The 12,863-nt window shown below is 38.4% G+C and overlaps 2 protein-coding genes across 3 annotated transcripts in view; one reads left to right on the top strand and one right to left on the bottom strand.

The window, feature by feature from the left end:
• The window catches only part of IPP (intracisternal A particle-promoted polypeptide), a 45,079-nt gene extending 41,172 nt beyond the window's left edge, over positions 1-3,907 (top strand). Inside the window, exon 8 of the mRNA XM_008574892.1 lies at positions 3,488-3,907. Within this exon, the coding sequence (XP_008573114.1) occupies positions 3,488-3,712 (225 nt within the window). The 3' untranslated portion in view covers positions 3,713-3,907. The remainder of the gene's footprint in view (positions 1-3,487) is intronic.
• A 4,601-nt stretch (positions 3,908-8,508) lies between these two features.
• On the bottom strand, positions 8,509-11,927 carry TMEM69 (transmembrane protein 69). 2 transcript variants are annotated; one of them, XM_008574891.1, is made up of 3 exons: positions 11,811-11,927; positions 10,607-10,727; positions 8,509-9,380 (listed from the first exon to the last, which is right to left on the bottom strand). In XM_008574891.1, the coding sequence occupies exons 2-3, from the start codon at positions 10,646-10,648 to the stop codon at positions 8,670-8,672; spliced, it is 753 nt and encodes a 250-aa protein (XP_008573113.1). In that variant the 5' UTR covers positions 10,649-10,727; positions 11,811-11,927; the 3' UTR covers positions 8,509-8,669. The 2 variants fall into 2 exon arrangements, with proteins under 2 accessions (XP_008573113.1, XP_008573112.1); XM_008574890.1 differs by lacking the exon at positions 11,811-11,927 and having other exon boundaries at positions 10,607-11,228.
• Between the last annotated feature and the right edge of the window lie 936 nt (positions 11,928-12,863).

Below are 12,863 nucleotides of genomic sequence, written 5' to 3'. Positions count from 1 at the left end.
GCCGGCCCTAGGGTGCCTTGAATTTAATATGAATTTTAGATTCAGTTTGTTAATTCCTGCAAGAAGTCAGCTGGGTTTTTGATAGGACCTGCACTGAATCTGAGATCAATTTGAGGAGTATTGTCATCTTAACAATATTGTCTTTTGTTTTTTTTTTTTAAGATGACTGGTGAGGGGATCTTAACCCTTGACTTTGTGTTGTCAGCACCACACTCTCCCAAGTGAATGAACCAGCCATCCCTATATAGGAATCCAAACCCTTGGCCTTGGTGTTATCAGCACCACACTCTCCCATGTGAGACACGGGCCGGCCCTTAACAATATTAAGTCTTTTAATTCATGAACATTGGATATCTTTCCTTTTATTTAGTTCTTCTTTAATTTCAACAATGTTTTATAGTTTTCAATTTCTTACACTTGGTTGGTTAAATTTATTTATTTATTTATTTTTGGCATCTGGTCAGGTATGGGGGATCTGAACCCTTGACCTTGGTGTTACAAGGCTGTGCTGTAACCAACTGAGCAAACCAACCAACCCTGTTGGTTAATTTATTCTGAAGCAATTTATACCTTTTGACTGTATTGTAAATTGAATTGTTTTCTTAATTTCATGTTCAGATTATTCATTACTAATGTGTAGAAATACATTTGATTTTTGGATGTTGCTCTTGTGTCCTGCAACCTTGCTGCACTTTGTAGTTTAATAGTATTTTTTTGTGGATTTCTTAGGATTTTCTATACATGAGATTATGTCATCTATAAATAAAGATTGTTTTGCTTCTTAAATTTGGACTAAATCTGGTTACCTTTTATTTCATTTTCTTTTCTAATTGCCATGGCTAGAACCTCCAGTACAATGTTGAATAGAAGTGGTAAGAGTGGACTTCCATGTCTTATAAAGCATAAGGATTTTGATTCTCATTTCTGATGAATTTCAAACTTTGGTGATATTTCAGATTCCTTTCACCTTCTTTATGATCTTATTTGGGCCTATATAATATAGAAAGTGAACTTTTTGAGAGCACTTTCTGTTGCTAATTTTTCTATATGGCTGTGAAATAAAAAGGTTTTAGTTCCAAAGTAATTGCTTATCAGTAATAAGTTACCTTAGTTTTTTATGCATAAATTTGAAATTTTTTTGTATTTATTATCTACTAAGGTCCTGCGTTATGGATCCAAACCCTAGAGGTCATGTTCCTGGTCTTACAGAATTTATTTTGAGGTGACTCAGGATAAAAAGCAAACCATCGTTGTAATACACTGATAGAAATGAAAGATAAACAATATTGGATGAGCCCATAACCCAATCATCCTAATTTATCTTAACCAGTTATGGACCTTTTTGTGAATAAACCTATGTTTTTTTTGTGTGTGTGTTTTTTTTAAAAGATGACCGGTAAGGGGATCTTAACCCTTGACTTGGTGTTGTCATCACCACACTCAGCCAGTGAGCTAAGCAGCCATCCCTATATGGGATCCGAACCCGGGGTCTTGGTGTTATCAGCACCACACTCTACTGAGTGAGCCATGGGCCAGCCCTCATTTGCAAAAGATTGTCCCTGGTTTTAGTATTTAAGGATTTCATTTAAGTTCAGATCAACAAACATACATTGACTATAATGTGCTGACACTATACTGGTACTAGGATGAGAAGCTCATTAAGACTCTGTCCTCAAAAAGTTCACTTGCTAACATTGATGAATAATCAATGTTCACTTTTTAGGATTTTATTTTATTTATTTTTAACATATTTTTTTGAGGCCGGCCAGTAAGGGGATTGAACCCCTGGTGGGTATTAGCACCATGCTCAAACCAACTGAGCTGACTGGCAGCTCACTTTTTATGATTTTAAAAACTTTATTATGTGCTTTATATGCAGATTGAAAACCTATTCTTTTATTACCTGGCTACTTGTTCTTTTCTCTCCTGATTACTTCTTAGGACCTTTATTAGCTTTTCTGTTTCTTGGTATATTCCCTGAAGTAGGACACTACTAGTCATTTTGTCTGTAACAGCTTATTGAAATTTCTTCAGGGGACAATGTATATGAGGAGTTAGCATACATACTTTTTGTGTAAAGGGCCAGATAGTAAATATTTTTGGCCTTGTGGGCCAAACAAATGGAAATATCATTCTTCATTCTCAGGCTATACAAAAATAGGGTATAGCTCCCAACTCCAGGTCCAGACCACGTTTTTGAAAATATGTTCTGCAGATTACTGACTCCACTGGATGATACTTGAAAACAGGATTCCATGGTCAAATAAGTTTGGCAAGTGTTATAGGCTATATCATTGTCTTGGGAATTTTTAAGCCTCATTAGCATATTAAAGGATTTAAAAAGCCCTTTGGACTCTACACTTTAGCATCATACCCCCACTTTTTGACAATTTTTTGCTTCAAGTTACATCTTTTAAAAAGCCCTTTGAGGGCCGGCCCGTGGCTCACTCGGTAGAGTGCGGTGCTGAAAACACCAAGGCCATGGGTTCGGATCCCATATAGGGATGGCCGGTTCGCTCACTGGCTGAGCGTGGTGCTGACAACACCAAGTCGAGGGTTAAGATCCCCTTACCGGTCATCTTTTTAAAAAAAAAAAAAAAAAAAAAAAAAGCCCTTTGAGGGGCCAGCCCGTGGCTCACTTAGGAGAGTGTGGTGCTGATAACACCAAGGCCACAGGTTTGGATTCCTATATAGGGATGGCCTTTTGGCTCACTTGGGAGAGCGTGGTGCTGACACCATCAAGTTAAGGGTTAAGATCCCCTTACCGGTCATCTTTTAAAAAAAAAAAAAAAAAAAGCCCTTTGGTATGCAATCATCTTCCTCCTTGGAGCCTTGTGTTTCTTTTGTTTTGCTTTGTTTCATTTTGTGTTTCATGAATGTAGTTTCTCAGAATGCTGTATTTCATGGACGTAGTTTCTGAGAATGCTGGCCTATACGTCTGTATGGCCTAAACAGACAGTCTCTGACTTAATGATAGTTTGACTTATGATTTTTTTTTTTTTTTTTTTTAAAGATGACCGGTAAGGGGATCTTAACCCTCGACTTGGTGTTGTCAGCACCACGCTCAGCCAGTGAGCGAACCGGCCATCCCTATATGGGATCCGAACCCGTGGCCTTGGTGTTATCAGCACCGCACTCTACCGAGTGAGCCACAGGCCGGCCCCTTGACTTATGATTTTTTGACTTTATAATGGGTTTATTGGGACGTAACCCCGTTGTAAGTTGAGAGGCATCTGTATATGATTTCTAGATCATCTCCTGATCATAATTTATAATCAGACATGTTTTTCATTATTTTCCTCTAAATTCACTACTTCGCCATGCCTTCTCAAAGGTTCATTTAAAAATGTTCTATATACTTATCTGACTGGATTGCAAGTTTAAAATTTCAACATGTAAAAAAGAAACAGAATATCTGATTTCTCAGTATTTTTCTTTATTGTCATTTTATGACACTGCTAACATATTTATTTTCTCTCTTAACCAGGAAAAGTGGGTTGAAGTTGCCTCAATGAAAGTGCCTAGAGCAGGCATGTGTGTTGTGGCAGTCAATGGTCTTCTGTATGTTTCTGGAGGTCGATCTTCCAGCCATGATTTCCTGGCCTCAGGTACCTTGGACTCAGTTGAAGTTTATAACCCTCATTCAGATACATGGACAGAAATTGGTAACATGATCACCAGTCGTTGTGAAGGGGGTGTTGCTGTACTATGAAATATAAAGTGTAAGAGAGCACAAGGAAATCTCCCAAGTCAAACATATTTGGTGATAGGACCCTCTGATTCTATTGCATTTCCATGTATTTGGTAGATAAATGACTAAAGAGTGATTTTTCTAAAAATTTGAGTGAGAAGGGATATGGAATGTATCCAAAATTAATAAAGAGCTCACGCAAATTTGCCAACCTTACCAACAATAGAAATGCTGTTTATGCTCTAGTATTGTCCAGTTAAGTGTAGAGTACTATTTATAAAAAATTGCCAACTTCTTGGCAAATATCCCCTTTAGCTACTTCTCCAGCAATTGCTTTTTAGCAATTCAAGTTGTTACATAACCTTTATGTGATGTGGGAATAATATCATGAGACAGTTTAAAGATTTCTGTACATTCATGATTTGATCCAGAGCACAATTTTCTATGGCCATAGTTTAACCTACAGAGAAAAGCTGTTTAGGTTCCTACTTTAATATGATACCAGGAGTTTTCACTAGCCCTAAACTTTTTATTGGCAGCAGCTATATTAGGAGGGGTGTGGGGGACATAGCTAGTTATTTATATAGATGGTAAGTTTTTGCTTGCTGATAACAGCCTAAGAAAAGGTTTTGCTCACTCTTATTTTTTGTTTTGATTCTGAGAATGCAAGTAAGAAATTAATCAGAGGATCTTAGTGACAGTTCTTAATTGTAATAAGATATAATGGGTGACAGAGCCCAGCAGTCTGTATTATGTACCTAGAAATTTCTTTCTTATTTTCTAGATAGTAACCAAAATGATCTGTTTGGCTTTAGGAAGAGGTAATTTTATTAGATTAACAAGCTTTGTGAAATTTACTTATACTTGGGCAGGCTTAAGTATGAGCTTACTACAAAGCTACTGCCTGGTTTGGAGAAGGCTGAATTGTAGGTATCTGTGAAACTTTTTATAGACAGTGACTCATAAGTGTAAGTTGAAAGCCCCCCCCCCCCGATCCCAAACTGCTTCTCAAAACATCTCATTTTCCCCCTGAGAAGTATTCTAAAGAATTGTTCTCTGTTCAGTTCTGAGAGGAAGATTCATTGTGTGTATGATCATTACTTTTAAGTTATTTCTACTAGTCAGTTGGAGCCATATATTTTAAAGGTATTGCATATATTAAGGTTTAACTAGCTAACTTAAAGATTTAATTTCCCATTTCTTTACAAAGGTCTTTCAGTATATTGTTATAAACATCAGCAGCTTATTTGGACAGAAAACCTTTGGTCAGCATTAGAGACTCATGTAGCACTCATATCTAAAATATTTGGTTTGGCCCACAAGGATACTTTCTTTCATAACTATATGCATGTATTTGGAAAAGCTTATGTAGGACAAAGTTCTGTGTCATCTTTTCCGGGGTATCCTGAAAGTCTGAAGGATCACAGATGCCTGATAGAGTTCTATAAGATGTCAAAGAATGAAGTATCAAGACAACTTGTAGGGCCGGCCCGGTGGCGCACTCGGTAGAGTGCGGCGCCTGGGAGCGCGGCGGTGCTCCCGCCGAGGGTTTGGATCCCATATAGAGACCGGTCTGCTCACTGGTGCGGGCGCGACACTGAGGGTTGCGATCCCGTTGCCGGTTGCAGTACGGGCGCGACACCGAGGGTTGTGATCCCGTTACTGGTCATGAAAAAAGACAAAAAGGAAAAAAAAAAAAGACAACTTGTTGACTATTTAAGTTCTAACTCATATGCCTTTAATATTTCTAGTTAGAGATTCTGCATTCTGGTTCAAAACAGATTTACAAAATACTCCTACAATCTAATTCTCATTATTGCCTAGTACCAACCTAAAATGGCATTGTGAAGGGAGGTGTTTTACACTGCTGTGGCTGAAATGTAATGTCAAAACAATCAGTGTTTGGGTATAACATCCAGAAGATCCCTGAAAATAGGTAACTGCAAATATTCCTATATTTCCTAGATAATAACAGATTGTTTTTAAAAGAATGTATTAATAAAGTATCTAGATTTTTTTTTCTTTGTATTACTTACTTAGTTTATTAGCAGCATTCCTGGATTACCACACTGTAGTAGGATTGCACACATTCTTTGTTTTAACTTTAGGTACTTGCACATTTAGTTCAACATTTAATTCTGCTTTCTGAACAGCTATTAAAGTGATGTTCCTCCAAAATGTTTGACAATATGCTTCTAAATATCCTGTCCAATATACTTAATCAAATGACCTTAAAAATCACTTATTTTGAAGAATACATTGTAATTCACATGCAAAATAGCATTTCTTTTTTTTTTTTTAGTGAAATTAGGCAATTAGTCTAAAAAAATATGACTTGCTTCTATTCTAGAGGATAATGCATTTGAGATTAGGGAAAAGTTTTAAGTTTGGATAGCACCCATGCAACATAGAAGCAAAGAAGTGAGTTCCTTTATCAAAACACTTAATCTGAGCAGAATCTGAGGAAGATCTGAAGAGTATGAGCTTGCTTTCCTTCCATATCAACCTGTAGTGGTAGACTATTTTCTATATTAACAAAAAAAGATCCTATAGTGGTTTCAGCCATGGACTTTAACTGGTAAGCTTCTCAATGATAAGAATTAGGTCTAGCTCTATTATGTTGTATTAATTTGCTAGTACTGCTGTTAACAAAGTGCCACAGAAATTTGAACAGAAATTGTTCCACAGTTCTAGGTGCTTGAATTCCAAGAAGTATGAAATCAAGATGTTGGCAGGGTTAGTTCCTTCTGAGTGCTGTGAGGGAAGGATGTGTTCCATGCCTCTCTCCTTGGTGTATACATGGCCATCTTTGTGTTCACATGGCGTTCTCCCAATATATGTGTCTATCTCCAAATTTTCCCGTTTTATAAGAAAACAGGTCATACTGGATTAGAGCCTACCCTAATCAGCTCATACTAACCTTATAACCTCTGTATCTCCAAATAAGGTCACATTCTGAGGTACTAGGGGTTAGAACTTCAACACACAATTCAACCCATAATAGATGTATAAGAAAGTAGTCATTACTGTAGACTGATAAATCTCTTCACAACAAGAATCACTATAGTGGAAATCATGTATTGAATTTACTTATAGTGATACGTATATAGTATACAAAGATAACATATTCTAAGTGATACCATTTCCTCTGATTTATATTCCATTTAAAATGTTCTTCCTGGGCCGAGCCCGTGGCGTGCTCAGGAGGGTGCGGCGCTGGGAGCGCAGCGGCGCTACCGCCGCGGGTTCGGATCCTGTATAGGGATGACCAGAGCGCTCACTGGCTGAGCGCGGTGCGGCCGGTCTCAAAAAGGACAAAAAAAAAAAAAATGTTCTTCCTTTTTGTGATTAGGAATTTCAAGAGACTACGTTTTCAAGTTAAAATACAAGGTACTGCTTTTGCTGTTTTAAAAAAACTTCTCTGTGAGTTAAAGATGTAGACTAGATAGGCCTGCTCATTAGAATATCAAGATAACTCCAGCTTGACATTTCTTTTCTAATTTATATATACTAATGGTTTTATTATTATTATTTTTTAAAACTATTTTTGACCAGCTAGTGTTACATGTTTGGTGATAAGGACATAAGTTGCAACTATACCATACCAAATATCCTGACAAATATTGGAAAATGTATCTAGCTCTTTTTGAACATTGCTTTCCCTTCTGAAACTGCTTCCTACTGACTTTAGAGCTACAGCCCCTCTCAGCTTATATAACTAGGTTATACCAGGTAGAATAAAGCTTGGACATGGAATTCCCAGGGACAACTGCTGTGATAACTCCACACTGGAACGACCTTTTATTTTCAGACAATCATAGATACGAGGTTTTCCTCTTGCAGTAGAAGGGTATGCTCTTTTTAATGATCATAAGGCTCTAACAAAGGGGTTTTTTCATCTTTTTTTGACATTTTTCAAGACAATTAAAACATTGAAATCAAAGAGACTTATAACTAATATGACATGAAAATAATGTCAGATTTTTTTAAGCTCTTGCTCAAGTAATTAGTATGGAATAATAATTTCTAAAAATGAAAAACCAACGGAAAATGTGGTATATCTACACAATGGAATACTACTCAGCTATAAAAACGAATGAAATACTGCCATTTGCAACAACATGGATGGACCTTGAGAGAATAATATTGAGTGAAACGAGTCAGACAGAGAAAAAGAAATACCACATGTTCTCACTCATCGGAGGGAGCTAAAAAACAAAAATAGCCGAGAGTTGGAACCAGCCCAAATGTCCCTCATTGGATGAGTGGATATGGAAAATGTGGTATATCTACACAATGGAATATTACTCAGCTATAAAAACGAATGAAATACTGCCATTTGCAACAACATGGATGGACCTTGAGAGAATAATATTGAGTGAAACGAGTCAGGCAGAGAAAAAGAAATACCACATGTTCTCACTCATTGGTGGGAGCTAAAAAATAAACAAATTAATTCACCCACATACACACACACAAAAAAACCGGGGGGGGGGGTGGGGAAGAAGATATAACAACTATACTTTTATGAAGTTGTTACAACAAGCAAACGGAAAGGACATTCTTGGGGGGGAGGGGAGAGAGGGAGGAGGGTGGGAGGTGTCGGTGATGGGCCATAATAATCATATACATTGTATATTGACAAAATAAAAATTTAACGAAAAAAAAAAAAAGTTTGTGGAAAAATAGAATTGAGAGATGATAAAAAAATAAAATAAAATAAAAATGAAAAACCGGTGAAGGATACACTTCAGAGAGCATGGTGTTGGTAACACTGTCACAGGTTCAGATCTCCGTACTGGTCAGCCGCCAAAAAAAAAAAAAATTTAAGTAAGTAAATAAGTAAAAGAATAAATTGCCATTGGTGGGGGGAAAAAGAGCCAAACAAACAGGAGAAGTAGAAAAGGGTGATGACAAAATGCAACCTTAGAAGGTTTGTAGCCAACATGCTAATATTATCTACAATGTAGTTTTACATTTATTCTACTTGACCAGGCTTCAGTCCTTTCTCTGGATAAATATCTTTAACCACTAAAGTGCTTATAAATGAAAAAAAGGCCACTAATGTGACTACTATCCTCAGGGCTTTGAACCAGTTGGGATAATGTGGCAAGAGGAAAACTTCAGTGTGTAATGCTACCCCCAAACCTATTACTACTGTGACTATGGCTTCACTGAGTCTTTCAGAAATAAGAAAGGCAAACCATGAGAACACAACAGGAGCCATACTATTAGCTAAATTTAGGAAGTCTGGTTTGGCTGGACTACTTTCTGGCAGAGCAAAACCCCATCTGACCCCTCCCAAGAAGGATAGGAAACTGGCTCCATAAGCCATCTGAGTAAAGGCTAATACAGGGATATAAGTCTTTGTCATCACCATAACCAGCGGTGGAGCAACAAAGGGGATTAGTCCTGCTAGAGTTACATATAATGCTGGCTTTGGGCTGTCAGGCAGGTAAGTGATGGTGCTTGGTGACCTGGCTGGAAGTATTGCTTGCTTCTGCTTCTTCTTAAAGCTGCATGGGGATGTATGATAGCACTGTGTCTTGCTTGTATACACTGGAAATGACAAGAAAAGCCAAGGCTTTGGAAACAAAGGGCAAATGTTCTGTTCGAGAGAGATCTTGCGAGAAAGTGTATTTATTCTCCTGCTGGCTCCCAGTCCCACTGTGAAAGGGTACTTTAGCATCTACAAAGAAAATAGAACCAGAAGACAAAATTTAAAAAAATATATATGTATACACCTTTCAAGATCTCAATCTGAAACAATAAAAACAAAACAAACAAACAAAAAAATCTACTTTCTGTTAGCACATCAAACTTTACAGAAAGGTTAAACTGACTACAGAGTGATGTTATTGCTGGTAAGAGTATTAAACAGCTATACAACATGCAAAAGAAACTACTGACTAGAAACCAGTGATATATTTTGACCTACCACTAATCTTATTCCATGAGAAAAATAATCTGAAAGAGAAGCAGGTAAAGACTAAGTCTTTACCTAGCATTTGGCCTTCTAAACTGCCTCTTCTATTTATAACTTGCAAAAGCAGCAGTACTAACTACTGTGAGAATGCTATTTTATATACAGGGTAGAAATCTACCTTCCAATTTAGCTTATAAACACTGCACTTTTCATAGCTCCATGCCTTTGTACATATCTCTACACAATTCTAGCTCTTACTACTTTTCTACCTAGGGAACTTATCTCTTCTTTCAAAATTCAGCTTGGCACTTTCCTTAACTCCTCTCCAGTCTGATTTAATGCTCCTGTAGTAAGTACCCTATGCACACTTACATCATAATTATTCTCACAGTGAATTAAAGTTGTGTGTTTACTTGTCTTTGTCTCAGTATACTTGAGAACCAGGATCATATTTTCTTCTTTGCCTTTTAAAAAAATTCCCAGCACCTTTCATTGTTCATGGCCAAAGTAATAACCTTTCCTGCTTATTCTATGCTTTAGTGAGCAGATGCCAGACTTCAACTAGTATACAGAACAAAAACTAAAAAAAGTGTTGGGTAAAGAAAAAAATGGAATTTATTTAAGAATCTTGGTGATTCCTGAAACATGCTATGAATGATACCATCCTGGGGCCTTTTCCCCTTTTGTCTCCATCTTAATGCTCTTCTCTCAGCTACCTGCATGGCCCATTTCACTCATTTATGATCACCCTGTGTATAAGTGCAATCCTATAGCTATTGTTGACACTTCCTATTCCCCTTCCCTGACTTATAGTTCTCCACAGCACTTACCACTTGACGTATTAAACATTTTACTTATTTGTATGTTACCCAACTATTCCCCCTCACCTGAATACATGAGGATAAGGATTTTTGCTTTTTTCACTACTACTGCCCCAACCAGACCAGTGCTTGGCAAATAGTGCTCAAACATTTTCTGAATAAACTAACCTTTGAAGATGCTTGAGAAAACTTCTGGATGGAGTGAAGCATACTGGGCTCTATTGAAAGTTTTGTTCAGGAAGATATCAGGCAGTTCGGATTAATGTATCTTTACAGCTAAGAGGAGGGGCTGAAATCAGAAGCATGTTGCTGTGTATAAAACAAGATGTCACTTAATTTTCCTCATTTTATACATTTTTAAGTAGTAGTAACTCATGAGAATTTCTTCCATATAACACAATTTTCTTTGAAAATAATCATTAATATTTTCAAAGTATCAGTAACACATTAAAGAAATAGATCTTTTCTTCACTGAACTGTTCTTTTAGCTGTGGCTTTTGGTGTTAATGAGAGAATAATGCATAGAGACAGATCTGGATTTTATAAATACCTCCCTCACTTTCTAGCTTTGTGACACTGGGCAAATAGCTTCCTTGAGTACCAGTTATCTCCTGTTTAAAACTGAGGCTTGTCCAGTTAGGTCAGTTGGTTAGAGCATGGTGCTGATAACACCAAGGTCCAGGGTTTGGTCCCCGTACAGGCCAGCTGCCAAAAAACAAGCAAAAAAACCACCTGAAGTTCATAGCTTCTCTATTCCCTCTATGCCCCCTTTCACCCCTTAGTTATCTACATTGGGGCTTAAGATTTTCCAGCTCAACCACCAAGCTGCAGCAAGAAGGGCCCTGGGTTCCCAAGCTGGGGACGTGGGAGGTGAGGGCTATTGCCACACCCCCCTAACATCTGCACCCAGCCTGGCAATGACCAAGCCACCGATGAAAGTCCCCCGGTCTTCCCTGTGGGAATGTTGGAGATACCACAAACCTCAATCCTGCCCCTCCTCCTCCCTCTTTCCATCACATTTCCTTCCCCTTTCCCCTCTCCCCATTCCTCCCAACTGCTCTGCAACAAAATCATAGAATGTAAGAAAAATATATTAATAAAATAAACCTGTGATGAAAAAAATTAAAGTTTACAGTTCAAAATAATGACAGTAGCAACCAATACAATTTAGCTGTGAGCTAGGCAATATAACTATTTTATATACACTAACTCATTTAATGATCACAATAACCTCATCAACTTGGTGCTGAAATACAGTATAGCCTGTTAAAGTGCAGACCTTGGTGTCAATCTGGTTGGAATCCTGGCTCCACCACTTAGCTGTGTGACTTCGAACAAGTTATTTAACCTTGCTATGGTGCAGTTCACTCACCTTTGAAATCAGCATAGCTACTACTTCATAGGGTCGTTGTAAAAATGTAGCAAGTTAATACATGTAAAGAGCTGAGAACTGTCCCAGACACAACGTAAACACTCAAAAAATATTAGCTACTATTCCCAGGTTACACAGGAGGGAGTGGTTAAGAACTCTGTAGAATGTAAGCAGCCAGTAAGAGGCTGTGTGAGAGTATGAATCCAGATTTGTGTGACAGTCCCATACGTAAAGAAACAAGTAGGCGGTTAAGTTAGTCCAGGCCTCAGAGTAGTTTAAATGACACCCCCCCACCCCCCGCCGACCCACAGACCCAAATACCCGCAGGGCCCACATCCTCGCTTTTGCTCAGAATCACTTTCTTCCTGAGGACCTTCCGGACCACCCTATTTAAAACCTCAACCACCTTTGGGAACTCCCTATCCACTGTGGCACGTGCTTTCCAACCCATGGGTATTAAAGCGAAAAAGTGACAGCCTAAAGCCGGGGACCGCGATTGATGCGGGAGTTAAAGACAGAGACCCGATAGTTAATCCGCCCAATTTATGTTGAAAACACTCAATATTCCCATTGCAAACTGCTAGAGTCAAACTGAAATTTGAAAAAAAGGAGGTGGAGTTTAGGCGCAAGGATCTTCGGGAAACTCTGCCCCTTAGTGGTAGCGTCTTCTATTTAGTACCAACCCTTAGTGTCCCCCGTTCCGAATCTGCACGTTCGACGGCTCTGATACTTGCCAGCGTCGCGCGGGGAAACGGAAAAATAAGCCGCAAGAACACCCAGGGACTAGCAAAAAGGCACTTCCGGCAAGTGAAGTTAGCCTCCTCACTTCCTGAGACCTAAAAAAAAATGAGTCCGGATGGGGACTTGACCGGCGCTAAATGGTTCCCATGCCCGGCTTTCCATCTTGGGAAGATTCTTTTAAAAATCTTAATTCAATTTAGTTTTAGTCAGCTGTTAAACAAGGTACCTGAACACTCCTTGGCTCTCTGTTCCAGGGTTCCCAGCCAGCGGAATCTGGCCGTAGAGTTCGGGAAGGTAGAGTGCGACTACTGG

This window comes from Galeopterus variegatus, unplaced genomic scaffold (genome assembly GCF_000696425.1).
Source record: "Galeopterus variegatus unplaced genomic scaffold, G_variegatus-3.0.2 Scaffold1113, whole genome shotgun sequence".
Classification (NCBI taxonomy): domain Eukaryota; kingdom Metazoa; phylum Chordata; class Mammalia; order Dermoptera; family Cynocephalidae; genus Galeopterus; species Galeopterus variegatus.
This window is presented reverse-complemented; position numbering and strand designations above follow the sequence as displayed.